The 23400-nt window shown below is 45.8% G+C and overlaps 1 protein-coding gene across 1 annotated transcript; it reads left to right on the forward strand.

The window, feature by feature from the left end:
• Nucleotides 1–724: 724 nt before the first annotated feature.
• Nucleotides 725–18751, forward strand: LOC119444754 (uncharacterized). The gene is given in 5 exon segments (XM_049665028.1): nt 725–921; nt 6662–6805; nt 14127–14402; nt 14404–15315; nt 18273–18751. Coding segments are annotated over 5 exon segments (1650 nt in total). The 5' UTR covers nt 725–749; the 3' UTR covers nt 18419–18751.
• Nucleotides 18752–23400: the final 4649 nt, after the last annotated feature.

Raw genomic sequence — 23400 nt, forward strand, 5'->3', positions numbered from 1 at the left:
CTGTTTCGCATGACTTCTTGTAGTATGGCACTGGAAGCACGTGTAACGGACACGTACCACATTTCTGATTCAAACAACGACAAAACGGGCCTAGACTAACATACTGCGAGAGCACAGCCTCAGCTGGTTACACCCTTAGTCTAGCACTGTAGTATTGAATGTAGTGGCAAAGCCCGTAATCTTTTGCGGGCCATAAACTGTTCTTTTTGACCTCGGCGTATAGGTCCTTCCGTTTTTAAAGACGCCCAGATGTGTACTTATGTTGTTAACATTGGCGCCATCACCTTCTGATCCTACTAATTGATTTGTTTGTCGCCATCGCCTACTAGCACTGCAGTGCCAGTAGGCTATGGCGACAAGTAAATGTACAGCAGACCGCAATGGTGAACATTTGTATTGCGTAAGTCACTCTGACAGACATGCTCAATGCTTTACACTTAACCACCAAACACTGTATATATATTTCTTTAATTCAATTCGTAAGTACAACTAATTTCCCCTATGTTGTTCTTGGTGTTATTGTTTGTTGCCTTCTTATGATATGATTAATAAAAATCGGGCCCCTCGGTTCCCTTTCTTCTCGTTCATATATATATATATATATATATATATATATATAGCCAGTGACGAAGCACCACACATAGAGAAACCGCGATCTTGCGCTTATGCTCAAAAAGGATACCCGTTAAGTTATAAGATACCTGTGTATTTGCCACGCAGTGTCCTGCCTGAAGTCCAGTGATCCATAAATGGACCGAAGTTGGGGCGTAGCTGGCGCCGCCAGCGTCACCGCTTTCTTTACGGTGGTGATGATGATGAATTCCGGGTTCTTCTATGTCTCCTTCATGGAAGAATTTGGAGTCGACAGAGAGGCAGCCTCATGGCCCGCCAGCGTCATGTCAATCTTGGCACACTCGTCAGGTAAGTGTAGCCATTGCTGTCGTCCTGTGCCTAGCCGTTTTTTAATGGGACTACTATTGTCTGCCTACTTCAGCTGTTTTTAATCCATCAGTCCGTCCATCCATCCATTTATCTATTCATCCATCACCCGTAGCCCAAGATGACTAATAGTTTGGGTCAATAGGTACGGGCTCCTGATCGCGATGCCGTCGTGGTTATTGCATCACTTTGCATCCGACCCTTGTAATGCCGTCTTGATTACGCCATCATCGTCACACAGTCTTCGTCACGCCGTTGTCCTCACGCTGTCGCTTTATCATTGTCATCACCTCAGTAACATCCCATTTTCGTCATGCCATCGTCATTGTACCACCTTCGTCGTTCCATTGACGTCAATCTTTCTTCGTTATCTTATTTTGATCATACTGTCATCAATACATCGTGATTATGCCGCCCTTGTCATACCATCGTCGCTATCATGCGTCCATTGTCAGAACGTCGTCGTAATGCCGTCCGGGTCGTACATCGTCGTCCCGGTATTGCCATCATGCACCCGTCATCACCCCATTGTCCTCATGCCGTTATCATGCCATCGTCGTTACTGAATCGTCGTGATACAGTCGTCGTCATGCATTCTTCGTGATACCCTCATCGAGATGCCTGGATGATTGTCATCATTGTTTCGACATCCGGCTCTTGTCATGACGACGTCGTCATGACATCGTCATCACGCTGTTGTTTCACCTTATAATCATCACTTTAGCATCGTCATCTGTTTGCCGTCATACCGTCGTCGCCATACCACCTTCGTATATCCATCGACGTCGTCACTGGTTCGTCATTCTATCGTAATCATGCCGTCATCATTCAATCGTGATTATGCCGCCGTTGTCATGTTCATCGTTGCGTCATCGTCACACAGACGCCATCACGCATCCGTTGTCATACAGTGGTCTTGGTGCCGTCTTGGCCATGTCATCGTCGTCATTCCAGCTTCTTCATCCGGTTGTCGCCATGCCATTATCATTACGCCATCGTCGTCATAGAGTCCTCTTCATCACGTTCTCGCTGTTATGCCATCGTCATAGTTTGTGAATCGACATCTCATTGTCGTTCCATTGATATTATACCTTCTTTGTCATTCCATCGTCATTGCGTCGGCGTCATACAGTCTTCGTCATGTCTTCCATGCTCACGGGCAACCATGGAAAGTGAATGCCATAGCAAAGGGAGATGATTTCAAAGTATGTGGCATTGAGCGCAAGCAATGAGTTTTTTAGGAGGAGAAGGAGGAAAAAAGAAGAAAGGAAAGGCAGGGAGGTCAACCAGACGCACGTACGGTTTGCTACCCTACACGGGGAAGGGGATTAAAGGGATGAAAAGAAAGGAGAGAGAGGGAAGAAGGTACTCGCAGTAGGAACAGGTGCGGCTGTCCAACACTTCACAGTCGGTCACTGAGGCCAGTCGACTTCATGAATTTTAACAATTCCCGCGTCGCTTTGTGAGCCTGCGACGCGTGGGGCCACGGTCCAAGAATCGTCGTCTCCGAAAACGGTCTCCTGTCTAATTTGTTTAACACACCCCGGAGAATGTCGCGTTCGGTCTCATAAAGATGACAAAAACACAACACGTGTTCCACCGTCTCCTCACAGTTGCACGAGTCACAGATTGGTGTTTCGGACATGCCCAGAAGGAATGAGTACGCTGTCGTAAAAGCCACCCCTAACCAGAGGCGGCAAAGTAAAGTTTTATCATGGCGGGGTAAGTTCGATGGAATTTGTAGCCTCAGTGTAGGATCCAGCCGGTGGAGATGACAGTTCGTAAAAATCGGGCTGCTCCAGGACGTTTCTCTCTCGGTTTGAGCGAGTAAACGAAGACCCCTCGCTGCGTCTGTCCTTAATAAAGGTATAGGAACAGTTAGGGTTTCCTTATGGGCTGACCGGGCGGCATCATCAGCAAGGTCATTACCGACGATGCCGCAGTGCTCCGGCAGCCATTGAAAGGTGATGTCATGTCCGTTCATTAGGGCTTGATGGAGAACATCTCTGGTCTCAAACACCAGTTGTTCATGTGTCTTGCGTCGTAATGCAGACTGCAGACTCTGAAGGGCTGCCTTGGAGTCACAAAAAGTTTTTGAGAGTTGCCACTAGACATATTAACTAAACGCGACTTCAGGAATATGTTCTGTCGTTTCATTGTTATACCCCTGTCACAAGGCACATGTAATGTCATTCGCAGCGAATAAGATTACGTGTCAATGCCATTTTTATTGATTCTACTCGGGAATAGTGAATGACATTCACAGCTAATGGCATTCGCCCATTGAATGAGTTTCCCGAACTCATGCACGCGCGATTTGTGTAATCTCGACGACAGGGGCTTGGCAAAAAATTACAAAATGGATAAGTTAAAACGAAATGCAATATATTTACAAATAACCTTCCAAGAGAGAGAGAAACGTGGTGGGAAAGACAGGGAGGTTAACCCGAAAAGATTCTGGTTTGCTACCCTGCACTGCGGGAAGGGAAAGGGGAAATGAAAGGCAGAAAGAATATGGAAGAGAAAAAGCAGTCACGAAAAAAATACAAGGAATAAAAAAAAGAAAGAAAATAGAGGAGGTCGGAAAAGTCTGTGAGAACTCTAGTCTGTCAGAAAGTCCACTCGATCACAAAAACTTCAAGAGTGCCTTGACTGACTTGTGTGGGGACTGTATAGGCCGGCGTTCCAGGGCTGTCTGCTCCGAAAGCGGCCGGTCGCCAAGACATGCCAGCGCGGTCGGGAGTGACTGCCTGTATGTGCTGTATTTTAAATTATGGGGTTTTACGTGCCAAAACCAGTTCTGATTATGAGGCACGCCGTAGTGGGGGACTCCGGAAATTTGGACCACCTGGGGTTCTTTAACGTGCACCTAAATCTAAGTACACGGGTGTTTTCGCATTTCGCCCCCATCGAAATGCGGCCGCCGTGGCCGGGATTCGATCCCGCGACCTCGTGCTCAGCAGCCCAACACCATAGCCACTGAGCAACCGCGGCGGGTTATGTGCTGTATTGGGGACAATGACAAAGTAAGTGCTTGATAGTTTCCTCGTCGCCGCAGTGGTCACACGCAACACTATCCTCCCATTCGATGCGGAAAGCAAACGACTTTGTAAATGCGACACCAAGCCACAATCGGTAAAGTACCGTAGTTTCGGGTGGAATTGTCCACGTGGAGGTCGAAGTCGAAGACAGGGGTCAAGTCGATGCAGACTTGTATGGCTAACAATATAGTGAAAATATGAAAACAAGAAGCACGATTTGTAAGGTTTCGTTATCATAGCAACCTGCCGATAAACATTGCTATCAATTGCGAATGCCATTTTGTTTACGCGTGTAGACTGGGAACGCAAGACCTCAATGAAATTCGAAATTAATGTCATTTACTGCAAATTACATTACATGTGCCGTGTGACAGGGGTATAGATTGCTATTCGCATTACTGTGGACATTCATTGTTAGATGAGTTCTGCCGTAAATTTTTTGTTGATATTTATGTCACTCGAGCTATGTTGCAAAAGATCGATAGCGAGTTGCCACCAGACATGGTTCGCAGCCATAAGCGAATACTTTTAAACTTTTCTGTCATCAAATATTGGCTTCTGGTTACAATTATACTTGCCACAAGGCCACAACGTGCCCGCCTCAGCGTTAACAACCACGTGGTTTGCTTATCGTCTTCTTACGTGTCACCATCTAAAACATCGCTTATGGAAAGAGCAAGTGTTTCTCTGGAGCGTTCACTGTGTCAGATCTCCCCCAGAATCAAAGTTGCGTATGTTTAAAGGCTGTCCCACGGGACGGGGGTGGTGAAATTAAAGGTTGCGGTAAAATCAGCTTCGAGTTCCTGTACAGAGCGCTCCATCTAGGATTTTCACACTACACTTGACTGTTGTCGAATTTTCGCGGTTAAAGAATTATGTAAATCACCTTTACACACCTTCATAGAGGTTTGCATTAGATAGGGAAAGCGATGGCCAAATATTTCGATACATCGTTCACACATAAATTTATGCTCGTGTATGTTTGTGCCACGGCCAAGAAATGTCCATGCCGCGCACACAGCATCTGGTTTCATGCAGGTACGACGACAGCGTCGCACCATAGCCCTGTCTGGCCTTAACTATTTCAATTGTCAAGCGAATGGCAGAAATAACAGAGACCTAAAGAATTCCGGCGTTTACAAATCGGCGGCGTCTAGAAACGTAAAACTAAGGTAATGTTGGAGCAGATCGCTGCGAACTAGCTCAATATACACAGGAAAATTCAACATGCAGTTGCGGCGTCAGGTGTTTAAACAATACTTAGTGATACTTTGTCAAATGGGCGATGTGTCGCCGGCTGATTGATAAATAAAAAAATCGACCAAGACACTTAAGACTGCTTACATGTGGGAATGCGAAATCATTATACCTTTTGTAGGCCTCTGAACATCATGAACGCGCTAATTTTATACATTCATGACGTGGCGCTACCTCCTCCCCATTGGCTGCTCCGTCACGTGCCCAATGACGCACGCACTAGGCCACACCTTTAGTCAGCGAGATGGCTGATTGAAGATGAGCCGGACCGAAACGTACCAAATTTTATTTTCTAAGCCATTAGTGTACTTTCAAAGAGTAGTTATCTAAACATAACGTAACTAGTTTACTTTGTTTACAGGAACCTCCCTGAGAAATCTGACGTCAATTCGAGCATATTTTTCACCTGTTTGTACTCTTTGTGCCGTGGGCCATTTTTGGTACCATCTTTTGGTGACGCCGACTAGGACGGATTTTCGTGTAATGGGGCATCTAATGCTTTCGCACTCAAAACAAATCCAGAATGTATAACTGCGCGTAAATTTATAAGTCCCATTGACTTAAAGTTTATACCAGGAATTATCCGATTAAAATAGTGTATTGGAATGCGGGCATAGCAGGAACGTCGGCGGCGGGACTTTACTGCCCACTACTTATTCAAATATTGTTCATTTGAAAATCCAGCAGCCCGCATGTTATTGTCGAAAAAACTACGAAGGATAGAAATTCAGCAGATTAGTGTTCCCGTATTTGCTCCCATAGGCCGGCCTACAGGAGCATACAAAACCCAAGGACACAAGAGATATAAACAATGAAATATTCTTTGAGAGTCCGTGAACACCAAAAAAAGCTAAAATGCCATTTTTAGTTAACATATTGCAAACAATAAAGAAAATTGGATTAGGTGATTCAACTAAGTTTTACTCAAGTAGCCATGCGTCACAAATGCACCAGTGTCAGCTTTCGTGGTCGAAATGTTAGCCACAATGCTTCAACGCTTTCAGCAATATAGCAGCAAGCGGAAATCATCATATGGCATCCCGAACTTGTAAACAAAGTACTGTGTGGCGTAGAATTTCGCTAAGCCACGTAGTTTATATAATTGGTTTCAATTTATTTCTACTGTGTGTCTTCAAAATGCAAGACATTCTTTTCCCGGACCTTTTATAGAATGTTATAGCTTAAAAATTTTGCTACAGTTAGGGACGATACCCACCGCCTCTAAGCCACAAGGAGCAGTACAGACCTTCGACGTAGTTTTCCAGTTTGCCACGCGTTAGAACAATTCTTTTTATGTGTGCTGTGCTTTTCTGTGCTTATTCACGCGACCAGTCGGTGTAGCTATGGCGGCGTGAACGGCTCACATTTTAGGAATATCTCTCGCCTATTCTTGTACAGATTTACACCCTTCCCCATCCTTACAGGTCTGCTAGTTTCATGCGCTCAGCGGCACCTGTCCGTCTTCCAGCTCGGCCTGATTGGCAGCGTCTTCCTGTGGGCAGGAATCCTGGGAGCCGTCTTCGCTCCCAACATGGCCTGGATGACCGTCACGCTAGGCGCGATCCATGGCGAGTTACGCTCTGTCAACATCCACCGAGAATTGCACACAGTGATTTGTTTATGGATCTAAGCATAACTTTGGTAATATAATTTGGGTTTTGGGGCTACGCCGCTGGTAGTCCCGTTTCGCGCCAAGGTGGCATTTTACAGCTGAAATTCTAAAATACATTTGACATCAGTAAACGACTGCCTTGGTTTGTTCGCAAATAATAATGAACAGCTGTCGTGTGCGATCATCGTACGTCGTCGTCAAAACTAGCACTGACAAAAAATGTGCAGATCTAACGCCCATTTTGGAACTTATGTGCAGTGAAGCTTTCGTGAAGTGGTTACACGATGTTACACAACTGTTCATCATCTGCAACGCGTTTTGCAGAATAGGCATTACGTGCCTGCCAATTAGCAGGACGTTTGAGAGAGCTTGAGAGAGTTCTTTATTGTGCATAATAGTAAGGTTACACGTTGCAGCCATTGCAGTAGCTCAGTATAGCTATGGCGATGCGCCGTTGAGCTCGAGGACGCGGGTGCGATTCCAGCGACGGCGGCCGCATTTCGATGGGGGCGAAATGCAAGAATGCTCGTGTGGCTAAACTAAGGGGTGCGTTAACGAAGAACAAGTGGTCAAAAGCATTTATCTGGAGTCACCCGACTACGGCGTGCCTGATAAGATCGTGGTTTTGGCACGTACGATCTCAAAAATAAACCTATCAGGATCCGAAAAACCCCACCACGAGAAACAACGTGAAATACGCGTTTCCACCCGTCTCCACCCGTCTCCAGGATCACCCCACTTTTAATAATGGTGTCTCTAGGATTATGCCACTTTACTACTGCATTATTTCCAAGATCGGTCCACTTTACTCGGCAAGACCCCAATCGATAATAAGAACCAAACCCCGCGAAAGAAGGCACAGACCAATGCAATTTACCAAGGAAGTTATGGTATTGAAGGTGTGTATTTGTGCCAGTGAGGATATTCATGCACCGTTTACTGTTTTCCTGAGTAATTTCTTGGAGAAGAGACCCGGCCTGCCGAACATCTGTAGAGACAGTACAGATGGAGCTACATGTAAGCCAATTCATTATAATGAGTGATGTTCTGTGTGTGTGTGTGTGTGCTATTCAGCAAGACAGCAGCGCTTACTATAGGCAAATTGCGTGAGGGCTCGACTAGACAGTTTCGCTTTATTGAGTGCACCATTTTGGCCATCCGTCTTCATGAGCAACATGTAGACAAGCCTAGTATCCCACTATCACAACGAAGAGGCGCAAGTTCGCTTGTCCTCTTAGTACTGCCACATGGGAAAAATCCCTATGAACCTGGCACATTTTAGCTTCCCTCACTTTGAAATTCTGCTGGCTATGGGCGGTGCGCCGATCTCGGCTTGTTTCGAAGAAGTCGCAGTGTCGATGGTCAGGTGCAGATATAACGGCGGTATTCATTTTATTTCCGGACGAAGGAGGCAATTAACCTTATCACATGCCTTGTTATGCAACGTAGATTGCAATTTGCAACCTCGGTGCAAAAATGTAGCACCAACACAGCAAAGGCGTCCTCAAAATATTTTATATAACTTCTATACAAACAGACACCATTTAATAATACCTGGAGATAAGAATGATGTTTACTATTGCATTATTTATAATATCGGTCCACTTTACTCGGTGAGACGCCAACCAACGTGCCATGCAAGATGTGTATTTGTGGAAATGAGGATAGTTATGCACCATTTGCTGTTTTGCCTGAAACATTTATACCGAGGCGTACCAAAACATGTGCAGAATGATATATGATCTGCAATGTGCTGGCGATATAAAAAGATAAGATTTGAGCGGTTTCTTGCCTGCTTACGTAGATGGCATCTTGTGAAATGTCCTTGAAATGCGTTTAGATATTTAGTACTGATACAACGAAAACAGCAATAGCACATCCCGTCACAGCGCCGCAAATACAAGAACGGTATTCTTTATATGGTGTTCCAGCTAGTGCCACTTGATGCAAGAACGCGTGCGATATGAACGGACTGTATATGGTTCACACCGACTTATTTGGGTGAATATGGCGGCTTACCTTTGCTTCACGTGCACATGATATCCTAAGTAGCCGATATTTCCAAGGTGGAGACAGATAGGGAGGGAGAGGACTTATTTACGCAAAGGCTAAGAAGTCGGCCTGTGCTACAGTTTTCTCTGGCTTGGTGCTCTATACATGAGAAGGAAGTGATGTGTGGTGATGATGAAGAAAGCACGGACGTATATACAACACTACCTCTCTAAATCCCTGTGTCTAGTCCTGTGGCTCGTAAAAAGACTAGAGCTGCCCTAATAACCACGACCACGCCAGGCCGAGCAGCCAGAACAGCTTCATAAAACAGACGAGTACATTCGAAGACTTCAGCTCTTGCGGTCCTTCGCGTACGCAGTACAAACGCAAAACACGTGTGCAAGAGTTTCTGGCCGCTGACAGTGCTCACAGTTTGGACTACTGTCAGTGAAACGTATGTGATGTGTCAGTACGCCTGGTGAACGCGACATCAAGCCGGATCATTTTCACCATACTTGTTTGATTACGTGTCAGGTGCTGAGCCATTCGGAAACTTCATTGCTTCTGAACCCCACATGGCACTGTCGAAATCAGATCTGGATTCCCTGTTTCGCTGCGTCAAGTGAGCCTATGTGTTGGAACACTAGGCCCAACTTAATTTATGCGTCCTTTGTGCGTCCTCAAAGAACAAAACTGCATATAGAGTCAATAATCATCAATATATCAATAACTGCATCAGATGCGAGCAAACCCCTAAAGTCCCGTAAGAATATCTAAATTCAATCCTTAACTGCAGCCATTAACATGAAGACCCTTACTAAAGTTTAGCAGAGTACTTTGTTGGGCTCCTTCTGTCTCCTCTTATTTCTTCCGCTGATTTTAACCTTGCGCAACACATCTTTCCTAAACCCTTGTTAAACTTTAGTCCAAAAAAGGCACTTCGCCGATCTGCCACGACGTCTGCCCGTGTATTAATATCTGTTGCAGATTTTGTAATCAACCGGGTAATTGATTACGCAAGTTAGGCTTCTAACACACACTCGTTAGTTTCTCACCGGTTTAACACAAGGTCTAGTAGGTACAAAAGAAGCTTTGCGTGTCTTGCCTTCCTGTCTCAATCGTAAATAAAATTACTAGTGGGCTTCCAATTTACGAACGACCTGGTAACACATGGCGATGTCAGTGTACCCGTGCAGACATGACACCTGTACATTGAAAGCGACTTTAACCGCCTATACGCTCTGAATTAATGGATAAACTTTTATTTCCCTTCTTTAAGAAAGGGTGGGGGCCGAGAGGAGGAGGAGGGAAAGAGAAGGCAGGGAGGTTAACCAGAAATGCGTCTGGTTGGCTACCCTACTTTGGGGGACAGGAAAGAGGGAATGGAAAGATGAGATAGAGATGGTGAGCTCGCGCACGCACGCGGTGAGCCTGAGCAATTCAAAGGCGTTCACATGGGCCAGTCGCCCTCAAGAAAGACAACAGTGCCTTCACAGCTTTGTGGGCCGACGAACGATGGGGAGGGTCTTCAAGGAGCACCTACCTGCACGGACAACGACCGATCGCCAAGTCGTCGCAATGCGTTCGATAATGTTTGTCTTTCCGACTGAAATTGATCGCAGTGTCACAATTGATGTTCGATGTTCTCTTCGCTGCCGCCGACGTCGCACGTAGCACTTTCGGTCATTCCAATTAAAGCACAGTATGCCTTCGTGAAAACCATATGTGGCTAGATGTCCGCCTCCCAGTCGGGGTAGGCTTCCGCTACCTCCTCAGCCCACCTCCGGACTCGGTCTGGTAGTTAGGGATCGGAGCTGTGCAGGGCAGTCTCCCACAGCGTCTCGCTACTAATTAATGGTTTGAGGGTGCGGAGGGTGCCATTTTGTTGCCTGGTAGTCCTTGATGTGCTGGAGTCCAGATGAGAGCGATTTAGTTTTCCGGTGGGTGAGCGACAAGTAAACAGTGCGCGAGGTTGGTAATCTAGCCGCTACTGAAGTTCCGGATAGCAGTATTCGAATGCGCGCTGAAACTCTCCTCGTACTGTGCGGAACAAGCGCGAACCTCGATTTGCATAGGGCTGCATAGTGCAATCGTTTACCTTCATCAAGCTGAATAACAAGTTAAAAGCTGGACTAAATGAATAATAACTGAAGAATTGAACACTGTGCACAATATCCTTGATGTGATTGCGGCCAGTTTAAGTGGGCGCTTGTACACTCGATGGGTTTCCGTGCATCAAAGCTACATGTGTGCTATACGGGCTCTAGTCTTATTTTAAAGCAGCAAGCGGGAGAGCTGATGAACATTTCTGCCATCGCGCAACTTCTCTTACGACGCAGAACTTGTTATCCTTCAGCGGAATAACTACGTAAATCAACAGCATGTAGTATAGCGACAGCGAGTAGGCAGGTCACTGCTACAGGCAGCGAGCAGCGATAGAAATTTACAGGCTCGTTTGCGCGCTATTTATCTTTCATTGAAACTTTCGTGGCAAACACTCATTGACGTTTACTCAGAACGTGCGACATAGTCGCCTAACTTAAGTAAGCGCCGTGCAGTGGTCTGACGGGGCCAGAGCATAAGAACACTTATGCTTAGAGTTCAGCTATACCGTAGGGTCAAATGTTAGAGCATATACTATTACTCTAGCCAGCCAGACGAAAAAGTGAACATATCAACAACGAGTGCACTTACACCACGGCTACGTCAGCTGACATAACCCTCAGGTAAACGGGAACTGCGTCACGAGCGCCAGTTTTTCCCCTGGTGGTTGGTATGCCATGCTTCAGAGAGAAAAAAAAATTAAGCTTGCTGTTATGGCAACGGTTTTTTTTTTTTTTTACTGGCGAAGGGGAGACTGCCATCCCACGTGTCATCTGCAATGCGCTCGACTAGTGCGCGATTTTCTCGGCAGATGCAACAGGAAACCAGCACAAGCTGCGTTTGCTGCTGCAGTCTACTTTTTTTTTAACAGTTGTTCTGACAGCTGTCATTTTCAGCCTCTTTCTTTTCGTAATGGAAATTTTTGTTTTGCGTGTGTGGTTGTTCATGTATGAATAAATCCTAGCAGCGCATCTGTGTTGCCTAAAATTTTACCCTATTCCGTTATACGTGAACCCGCATGCGCGTGGCTATTGCTTTTCGGCTCGGCAATGACAGGCAGTGAAATGTGCTTTATATTTAAAATTTTATTAGCAACTTTTGTACATCAAGAGATACAATGCACAAAAGAATACTGCAGACCGGAGTATCTAGTATCTACAGTACAAACTGCACATACTATAGGTGCAATACATCCCAAAGCTTCTTACAATTTTCGAATAGCAAAAGTCTTGTATTTTTTTTTGCTTCGCATGGGGCAACCTACCAACGCAAATCGTTTGTTGCAGCGGTTATCTGCATGTGATTACTTATGCAAAAATTATCAATAAACGAGACCGCTTCAAAGGCTGAAGACACTACATTTCGCATACCCAAACACAGGCGAGACAGAGATTCGGGTGAGGTGGAATTGTGCGCGCTGGAGCTGTGGTCTGGAGAAAAAAGGAGGCAATAAGTTATATGCTTACACACAACGCAATTGCAGGAACAAATTTCAGCACTGTTTCCGCAAAACAGTGCTTTCAAGTCATGTACGTCAACTCGCATTATATTTTGTTGTAGGGATTTATGCTAAAAATATGGCACAAAGATTTAACAATCCAAATTGTTATTTTAACTTCTACTATATCGAAGTAACGTTTTTGGTAATGCTGCTTTCTCAAGAGCTGTCTGAAAACACTGGTCAGCTTCTTACAGGTAAATTATCTTGATCCATGAATTGATTTACTTGTAACTAAGGCACTGACAGATTAGTTTGTTCAACTTTTTCATTTAATTCCTGCCTTCTTCCTTTTGCAGAATGCCTAAAACAGGAAGACTACCTTCCAAAATTTGTAAGCCACTGGTCAGTGGTCTGTGGGCATTTCCTACTCTAGAAGTATTTGTTATTTTATTTTGTTTTTGTTTTTCGCACAAGGGGAACAAAACTTTGCGGGAACACCGGAGCGCGTGGCTCGCTAAGCGCCGGTGTAAGCTCCTTCGTACGCATTGCGTGGCAGCGCGACTTGATACGAGGGTAAACTCGCCGTTCTCAGCAAAATTTGCTCGTCTGCTTAGTTCTCAGTGAGCGACCGCGTACATCGCACATCGCGGATGAATATCCGATAGATAAAAGACAGGCAGACGTTCTTTTTTTTTTCTTTTTTGGCGACCCACAACATTTCCCTACGTAACGTAAAATGCGCCAGGCGCCGTAGCAGACAAAGCGAAGAAAACAGCGCTAGCAGTGCTTTCTGGCGCCAGCGCAGCGCTCCTTCAGTTCGTTTCCACACCTTGTGAAGCTCTAGGCGACTTGGAATGTCTAATCAAGAACAACAGGCAAGCACAATGTTCTCTTACCTAACCCCGTCGCCCGTGCAGGTAGCCGTCAAACAACTTCAGCAAAAACAAATTATCAATGTTTTATTCTTCCGTAAAGCGACCAGCAGTCGTCGAGATATAACGAAACGCAATTTTTGTCAGCCGGTTAGCTAGCCCTCACTCGACACAGGAGCTGTGGTCGATAGGTGTCTTCAGTGTATTTACACACCACACAGAGAAATGTACCGCGTACGCAACACCCTTCTTTCGTCTTATAGCCGTTTCGATAACGTTAGCGGCTACGCTTTGTATAAAGACTGCATAAAAAGTGTGCTTACCTTTAATTCTTTTGGCAGCACAAAGAAGTGACGCTGCTGTCCTTCCCCTTGTTGGCCCACCACAGAGCACGGTAGAACGTCTTGTGGCCTTTCTTCTGTTTTGTATACCTCGCTGGAACACTGGCCGATACAAAAACAAAATGTTGCAGCGCACAGTAGAAGGAAAAGGCGTGCACCTCTGCAGAAAACGCCAGGCGCAGACGAGCAGAATGGCGATAACCCGCCGTCCGTTGGCGCTACGAAATAAACGACAAAAAAAAGCACGTCAAGAAGAGAAAACACTACAAAACACATTTTTCTACACACAACTTCGTAATATACTTTACAATATACTTTATTTAAGGGGCCCTCAGGGTATGTAAATAAATAAAATAAATAAATAAAAATAATAATTCGTAGGTTCCAAAGCTAGAGCCAAACATGCAAAATGTATCGAATTTTTGGTTGGCCACTAAAAACATGGCGACGCTATTGGCTAGATACCGAAACTAGCCCAGCTGTCCACCCGGTGCTTACACCGCGTTCTCTTCTTTTTTTTCACCGCAGGTGTGGGCGTGGGAGTCGTCTGCGTGACTCTCATCATAGTAGTTATGATGTACTTCGACAAATACCGTGGTGTAGCCAGTGGCCTCAAGTTCGCCGGCTACTCTATGGCCTCGCTGCTGTTTCCCACAATACTGACGTCGCTGAAAGCAGCCTACGGCTTCAGAGGATCTATGCTCGTGTACGCAGCAATCACCATGAACGTGACAGCTCTGACACTGCTTTTGAAAGAGCCTCCATGGCAAATAAACGCGCGGAAAGGTAAGACCGAAGCGTGTGTAGCAAGAAAGTGAGAGCTACTCCTCGATTACCACTGGAACTCTGGATAGCGCAATTTCTAACCCTTTAGCGGGTCGAGAAGGTGCCAGAAGTAATGGCACTGGAAGTGCAGAATCTATTAACACCGTGAGCTCTCTCACTCCAAACGGTGTTGGTGTGGTAGACTGTATTCATAACTGGGCAACGAGATCAGAAGTACTAAGGATACATGCGTGCAGCAGTAGCAATGAGTACCCCGCAGAGAATTCAAATAACCCAAACATATTTAAAACCTGGCTTCATAGTTTCACGTTTCTGGGAAAGCAAGAAAGCACGAACCAGACGACTGCCATGCAAAACGGAAGCAATGGAAAGCGAACAGCAGCGATTGTGAGCGAAGATAAAGTATCAAATGAAGCAAACCAGTGTACCACGCAGAAGCCTAAGCATTCTTGTGCGTCATTCCGCGAGATCGGCCACTTGCTGTCCAAGCCTAGGTTCTACGCTTGCGTGTTGGCGGTCGTAGCGATGGACTACACAATGGCCGTCTTTCCAGCGACCATAGTGGACTACGCGCTTGACAAAGGGTCTTCCCGGAGAGACGCTGACCTTTCAGTGACCTACTGCTCGCCAGCCGAGCTATTTGGTCGCATTGTGCTTCCACTAATCGGTGACTGCAGGATCGTGAGCAGGACAACTTTGGTATCCGCGTGCTTCTTCCTGCTTGCCGCTACTATGCTGGCCCTACCAGCGACTCCTTCCTTCCTGGCTTACATTCTCGTGTGCGCGTGCGTGACAATGTTCACGGCTTGCTTGATCGCCATGAAGCCTGTGGTGATTGCCGACTACTTCGGCATCGAGAGCGTCGCAACCAGCTGGGGATTCGCTGGAGTGACGTTGTTACCTCTACTCCTGTGCAGCCCGTATATTATCGGTGAGTTTCACGTCTAACGCTTGTTTAGTTTGCCTACTTGCTGAACGAATAGCGCAGAACGAACTATAATCATGCATTGGGTGCGTGTTAAAGAACTCTAGGTGGTCAAAATTAATCCAGAGTCCCTCACTACGGCGTGCCTCATAATCAGATCGTGGTTTTGGGCACGTAATACCCCAGAATTTAATTAATCTTAACGAACTATAGTGTAGGTTGATGCTCTGAGCAGGATTCATAAGTGAACCGAATTTCTTTTCTCTAGTACGTACTCGCCTCGTGGCGAGCACGTACTGATCGCGAGAAATACGGATAGCAAAACAAAGTAACCTATATAAAGTTCACTATGAACTTACTGAATAGGTAATGGTGGGCTTGTTGGTGAAGCACCATATTCATAAAGCAGTGCACTTGAAATAGACACGTTCACGAATAAATGAAAAAAAAACATATGAAACATTTCCTTTCTGAAACATGAAAAAGCAGTAGTTGCAGTCCAGCGCTGGTGTATGTCTGTTTTCGTGTGTGTGTGAGCATGTCTATTTCAAGTGTGTGGCTTCATCAGCGCTAAGAACAACCAATATTCTCACATTTATGGTTGCGTCTCATCTCTCGTGCTCCTGCTTTTCTGTTCTCTATCCATACGACTGACAACTACGGCATCTTTTTCAAAGTCGTGCTAAAACCAGTTCATTGCAGAAATGGATGAGCGTGCACATCAGAGGAAATTAAAGAAAAGCGGGACAGCGTTTTTGCATGCTGCAATCTTTGGCAGAGCCAACTTCAAACTGACATATGGGATAAAGGCGTTCAGAAGTTTACACCACGCTCTAGAAAAACAATAACTTTCGTGCACATTAGGACAAATCTTCTTTTTTCTTGCTTTATCGTGAGCGATAAAGCAATATTTCTTATCTCTTCATTGAAAGCCTCGTTCCGTGGTGTTTAAGACTTGCCTGAGCGTCTTGCCATTAAGTACTTAGGTATGTCGCCGTGGCGCGCAGTTCAAATTTCATTTTGCACGTCAACGCTTGTAATTCAGAGGCAGTTTACTTAGGTATAACAACATTGTACATCCATACCGGAATGTATAAGATCATGTAGGTTTCTCTCACGAAAATAGGGTCATGAAATAATATACGGCAGAAGGTACGGAATACCGTCCCTCAGGAACGCTCACTGGCCGGAATATACGGTTACTGCTTCCGCATTCATTTCACTTTGTTTAAAGGGGCCCTGAACTACTTTTTATCGCAGGGGAGAAAGTCACTTGAAGTGGAAATAGGCTACTTCGGAATCACTTTGCCGCAAAAAGTACTTCAATGCGTACAGCAGAAGCGGGGGTATTGGCAGTCCAACATGGCCTCCGTTCCTTCTTCAATGCCTTGCCCTGCAAAGGCTTCGGTGGAGTGGGGCGTGGCCACAACTCTCCGCCATCGAAATGTCGCCGTGGCGCGCAGTTCAAATTTCATTTTGCACGTCAACGTAGACACCGCGACTTCCGATTTTGGTGCCTACGCCGCGCTAAACGCAAGCCGAACGCGGTTGTCCTCGGCGAGCCGCAGATACACTTAGCCAGTGGAGTCGTGGCGGCGCCCCGCGGCGGCCGTGGTGTAGCTGAATAGCAGCCGCGTGTGGGAGTGCGCTTTATTACGACATCAAGCGTCCAGAAAAGAGTGAGGATCACGACTTGTGTCGAAAAGAAAGGGTTTCAGAGAAAGGTGACTTCGCGCTCCGCTAGCGAGCTCCACGCACCGCGTGCGACAGCAATACTTGGCTGAGATGTTCACCGCAGCGTATGCTGCCCGCGGACTATGTGATTTCGCTAAGCCCGACGGGTGGTTCAGGGCCCCTTTAATTTCTATTCAGGCATCATTTCGAAAAATGTCTGCGAACAGAGGCAAAAGGAGGCTGTCTGTATCCCGACTGGGAACCGCGTCGCAATTCGGACAGTTAAAGCAAACAGAGGGCAAAGCAAAACAACATGCTTTGTACAGAATAAATGGGGCACATCGTCATCATCATCAACAAAATAAGTAAACGCAGATACAAACACATGTTTTAAGTCGCAGTTATGAAAACGTGAACTCAATGTTAAGTTAATCATACAACAATGTGTGTCAAACAACATATGGTACATTCATAGAAGAGCAGACCATTAGCAAACTATAACGAATTATCAAAAATTTAACCGCACGCATTTGTACTAAATTTTAAACACACACACACACACACATATATATATATATATATATATATATATACGATAAAACAAAGCATTGTAGTATATCATCTGGTTACATTAAAACCAATAATTCTTTAACATACTGCACGTTTCATCTTAGATTACAATAAGTTTGTGGTTTCTTTTGCACATTCAACGATTTTGTGATGCTTATCACCCAGCACAACAATTTGGTTATTTATAGACTGTACTCCAAAGTTTATGGCATGTATTGGCTCAACAAGTGCCACAACAGGCAGATTATGTGAAATATTGCTGCTCTGGAACGCAAAAGAAGGTTTGAAATCTTGTTTTACTTTTTCAAGTACTATATTGTATTTAGTTGATATTTGTAGCAATCCAAAAACAGCATCACTTTGTGTACACAAAAAACTGACACGTTGTTTTTTTGTTGCGCGATTTATTAGGCCTCATTCGGACTTTTGGTAAGGAACACAGCCGGTCTGCATCCATTTTCTCACAGGATGCCCCGGACCAGAATGCAATACCTACGTTGGGAGGCTTCTCTAGATACATAGGTTGAGCGAAATACGCCTGGTTGCCAGTCTGTTCAAGATTGTCTGTAATGCTAGCAATAAAATAAAATACGGCACAAATGGGTAAATGTATTCTAAACCTTGATGTCACGTTGGGATCGAAGATCACCGGTAGCACAGTTTAAAAAAAGCCCTTCAAAAGAGGTTTTTATTTTATTTTTTTTTTTTCATCTCTATAGGTTACTTTCGGGACAGAGGAGGAAGCTACGATGGACTTTATCAGCTTCAAGCTGGAATCCACTGCTTCGTCGGCGGTCTGTTCGGACTTCTCGCTGTCTTAGACAGAAGAAGGCGCAACAAGTGGACGAGAAACCGAATAAATTAGGCTGCTCACTTCAATCCGTTTTGTTGTTACTCATGATTGTACCTTACATTGTTTATGCCTTGCATTATGAGAAGACGTTCAACTTTAAAAGTTGTCATTATCACCGTAACCTTTCGGAAACATCGGAGGTTTCCATAAGAACGGTTGCTGCGACGTAAGAATCTTCCGGAAAAGCGCCAACGTATTATATATTCTATACACTTAACAGAAGAACACCCATATGAGCGTTCTTGCTTGTTCTCTCGCACACTCCCCCTTTTGACAATTTATTACCATTCAATGGGAGTAAAATATAACTCCTGTTTAGGTGGGCGCGTTTTCGGTAGACAACAACTAAAGGACCAACTTTAAAGGCGCCTGAAAAGCTTATTTAACCTTGTAAGCAAAAGTTGCCGATCTGTAGACAATGTTGTTACGAACATGGCAGACAAATTATATTCCACTGCATACAGCAGGGTAATTACAATCCTATAGTGCCAAAAACAGAGAAAAACCGCCTGCACTCTCCTTCACAATGTTGTCAGCAGTTATGTCGCAAGCAGCCAACCAAATGGTATTGGTGGATTTTGTGATGGCGAGAACGTTCTAGTAATAACACTTTTGCTAATCTTGAGTTAAGTAAATTAAAATGTCTGTGGTCTCAGAGAGACAAAGAAAAAAGTATTTCATTTTTGCACTTCCAGTCTACATACTACAGTTTCATGCAGCTGCGTCTGCTGCGCTGGAGTGCTGCTTAGCAAAGATATCGCGGTCGCGATGTTGGGCCGCGTTGAGCTATCTGGTCGCGAACAAATGCAATACGCATACTCTGACTGGTCTCTGTGGGGGACGAGCTCCAGGGTCGTGGCAACGAGAGGCAGCCCGAGCGCCCACCTGCGTCGAGATAGCGACGCGCACACCTGAACCTCAAGTTGCGTCGTATAGAAATAAACAAGCGAAAAAACAGAAATGTTGGGCGGAGACTTGCCCTCTTTTGTATCCCGGATGAGTAGCCTCCAACGCACTAATGAAGACGGAAAAAGGTGAAAGCCATGCATCGGTGCGTTAACTACCTCTAACACCGCTTTTACTTGAAGGATTTAAATTTTCTTTTTTTTTTCGGAGATTCGTAAGGCGACCTACGTCCTTCAATAGTCTGGCCATTCTACGATGAGTTAGAAAAGAGTTTCAGGGCCTCGTTAATCCCACGCACTGGGAGTTTCTGCGGGCCTGAATGGGAGATTTAGTGGGAGCATTTATTGGGAGCATGCTTCCATTGGGAGCATTTGTGTTGAAATTGAGGCACTTTTAGATAATCGGTTTCAGTGTTTATTTGCAGAACCGGGAGCGGGGGCTCTTATATTTTATGCACTTTGGAGCATTTTTACAGGAGTGAACAGGAGTATTGTAATTATTCTCGTAGGGTGTTTATTGATATCATTTTCACAGTTTGGTAGTGGTATTGCACGCATTCTAGGCACAAGCTCCAAGGTGGTTTTGTGGTAATAGATAGGAGAAACCATTACATCCAAAATGCCCCCCCCCCCCTTCCCCCCAAAGAATGTGCTGCGATGCGGTCATCCACTTCTCAATGCTCGAAAAACAGCCACGCGAGAATGCAGGCAATGCGTTCTGCCTGGGAGGCCATGAAGCACCTTTGAGAGCAGTTAGTGCTTGCTGAAAAGAAGAAATTAAACTACACGAGAAAGAATCACTGACTGAAAAAAAAACTGTCTTATACACACCACATGTAACAAATAAAATAAAATCTGGTGGTTCACTTTCTGGCAGAAAGCGTTTTCCTCATGAGTGGAACACTTATAAAACATCCAAGGCTGGATTTATTATATAAATAAATATATAAATATATATATATATATATATATATTACATTGTACAACGATGCCAGTGACTAGTATTGTGCATGCCCAAAAACAATAAAATTTTGAAAAGGGAAACAAGTGCATATTTGAAGAAATGTAAACTCATTCCACATTAAACTGTTCAAGATACATCTAGTTAGTTGGACTGTTACTTTGTATCGACAATCCTTAGCCGCGTTGACTATATATAGATGTTGTTAAAATAAGCCACCTAAATTTGCCGGTAGATTGCATTGAGGCAGTTACGATTAACCTCTGTGGCGAAGAAGTCGTGTCACTCGGCGAAAAGGAAAATGACAGTGTGGACGTTAAAGGAGTCTTGAACTGCCACTCGGCCTTGGTTAAAAAACCCTGTCCGCGGATAGCATGCGCCGCAGTGAACGTCTCAGCCAAATTTTGCAGTTGTGCGCGGCACGTAGAGCTCGCAAGTGGGGCACTGAAGTCACCTTTTTCTCAAGCAGTCTCTTTTCATCAGAAGCCTTCCGCTCACTCTTTTCGAGCTGCTATGTTTCGTCATGTAGCAGATTCCCATACGCGGCTGCTGCTGGCCAGTAGCTGACATCAATCAAGAAGGATCTTTGCATCAGTGTGATTCTTCCTACGGTTACTGTGTGTATTTACTGACGCAGTTTAATAAACAGGCTGAAGTAAGCAAAAATCTGCTTTCGAGTTTTGATAAGAATTACGTACTACCGGAAGAAGCCGGCTGTCGTCTGATTACGGTTGGCCGCGGCCGCCCGCGTAGAAATTAAACTTTGGCCACCCTGCTCATTGGTGTCGTAGTCGTGGGATCTCTCTAATTTCGACTAGTTTTGAACACTGAACTAGCCTCGAAGAATGCGAAAGTTAAGGTCAGACCACAGGCACGCAGCGCGCGCTCGCCTCTCACCACTTTTGGCGAGAAGCCTTGGCAGACTTCGCTTCGCATTGAGCTATTGACAGTGCTTCAAAATGCGCAATTTGGGTGTGGCTACAATCCGTCGGTCAATTGCTCACAGGGGATCCTGATCATGAGAAGAAATAATAGAAGAATAAAATTGGGTTGGAGTGCATACGGCAGGCATTGCCTAATCCTGAGTGGGAGCTTACCACTGTCGTTGAAAATAACAGTGTACAATCATTGCATTCTACGGGTGCTAACATATGGGGCAGAAACTTCGAGCTTAACAAACAAGCTCGAGAACAAGTTCAGGACCGCTCAAAGAGCGATGGAACCAAAAATGTTAGGCCTAATGTTAAGAGACAGGAAGAGAGCGGTGTGGATCAGAGAGCAAACAGGGATGACCGATATTCTAGTTGACATTAAGAGGAAAAAATGGAGCTGGGCAGTTCATGTAATGCGTAGGATGGATAATCGGTGGACCATTAGAGTTACAGAATGGGTAGCAAGAGAAGGGAAGCGCAGTCGAGGACGGCAGAAAATGAGGTGGGGTGATGAAGTTAGGAAATTTGCAGGCGCAAGTTGGAATCAGCTAGTGCAAGACAGGGGTAATTGGATACCGCAGGGAGAGGCCTTCGTCCTGCAGTGAACATGAATATAGGCTGTTGGTGATGATGGCTATTCGTCGGTCAAGCTGCTGCAGGACAAAGCCGGACTGCATTAGGTCGCATGGCCAGACTGGAGTATATGAGCGCGAACGCGTTCAAGCCCCGTCGTGCACGAAGCAAACGCTGCGCATACGCACTACAGTTGCATGTAGCTGCGGTCTGCTACGTAACGTAGATACCACGACCCGGGCGGCGTGCCGCGACGAGTCCGCTTGCTGAGCGCATTGCGGCTCGCTGAGGACAACCGCGTTTGGTGCGTTGTAGGCACCAAAATCGTAAATAGTGGCGCCTACGTGGACAAACAAGATCAAGTTTGAACTGTGCTCCACAGTGACGTTCCGTAGGCGGGATGCTGAGGGCACGCCCCACTCCGCCGTAACCTTCGTAGTGCAAGGCATTGAGGAAAGAGCGGGAGCACCGCGAAGGGGATCAAAGGCGATCTTCGACTACCAGTAACTCCGCTTCTGCTGAACGCATTGAAGTACTTTTTGCGGTAAAGTATTTCTGAAGTAATCTATTTTAACTTTAAATGCATTTTCTTACTTGGAAACGTGGTTCATGAACCCTTTAATGAAGCCGAGAAGCCCAATGATGGCACCAGTTTGAACAAGCGCACCCGCGACTGTTGGGGTCTGTATGTGCGTGCGTGCGCGTTTGTGACTCCTCCCCTTCAGACTGACTCGCAGTGTCCAAACCGGCATGGCGCGAGCTGTACCGACTGCGATGCAGGTTCTTTTGTTTCAGACGGTTCTCCAAGGCGGAGCCTACGAGAGCCCAATTGAGGCCAAAGCCGTTTGTTTCAAAAACGCACAAAGCTTTTCATAGAACTAGCGTATAAAGAAACGCAAAATAAACAAACAAACAATGAAAAATTCCCAACAAGAAACAACAAACGATGTGATCTATAAGAGTACCGACATCACGCGAGTTCGGGCAGGCGCGAGTGTGAGTGCGCAACACAGTTCGACGTGGAGAAGCGCAGACGAGGCGACGAAAGAAGCGGCGTTGGTGTCACCAAAGGTCCGATGTCGTTGACTGTTGAACGTGTGACCAGAGCGCGGCAGCTCTGGCTAGGAGAGGGGACGCAGGCTGCTAGACGGCACGTGCAATTGGAGGCCGCGTTCTGGCCTGGCAGCTGGCCCTAAACTGAGGCCCTTAGCCCGACTGCTCCCACTCGGCCTACGGGCTCAGGAGTTCGCCAGCCTCCAGCAGCAGTCCGTGATCGGGTGGAGCGACGCCCGAGAACGGGTTGGCAGGAGATCGCGGTCGGGTGAAGTCCAAGTGTCTCGGGTCCGGAACCCGACGGCCCGTCTTCAGCTCCCGGTCCCGTGGCCGACCTTCTCCTGGCGTCGCTTCCTGGTACTCCCCCTCTCTTTGCAAGTGCGCCTTGCTTTTATGCCGCTCTGGCCGATTCATCTTTTCCAGATTGACCTCTGGAATCTCCGTGGATTCTTCCGATTGGATTCTTTACCTTTTATTTTGTTTTTGCGTCACGCGTTCTCGTGCCGGACGCTATTCGACGTCGTCGTCTTTCATCCAGCACGGAATTCACCTCCACTCACGCACTCTCTG

The sequence above is a fragment of the Dermacentor silvarum genome, chromosome 3, assembly GCF_013339745.2.
Source record: "Dermacentor silvarum isolate Dsil-2018 chromosome 3, BIME_Dsil_1.4, whole genome shotgun sequence".
Lineage (NCBI taxonomy): Eukaryota > Metazoa > Arthropoda > Arachnida > Ixodida > Ixodidae > Dermacentor > Dermacentor silvarum.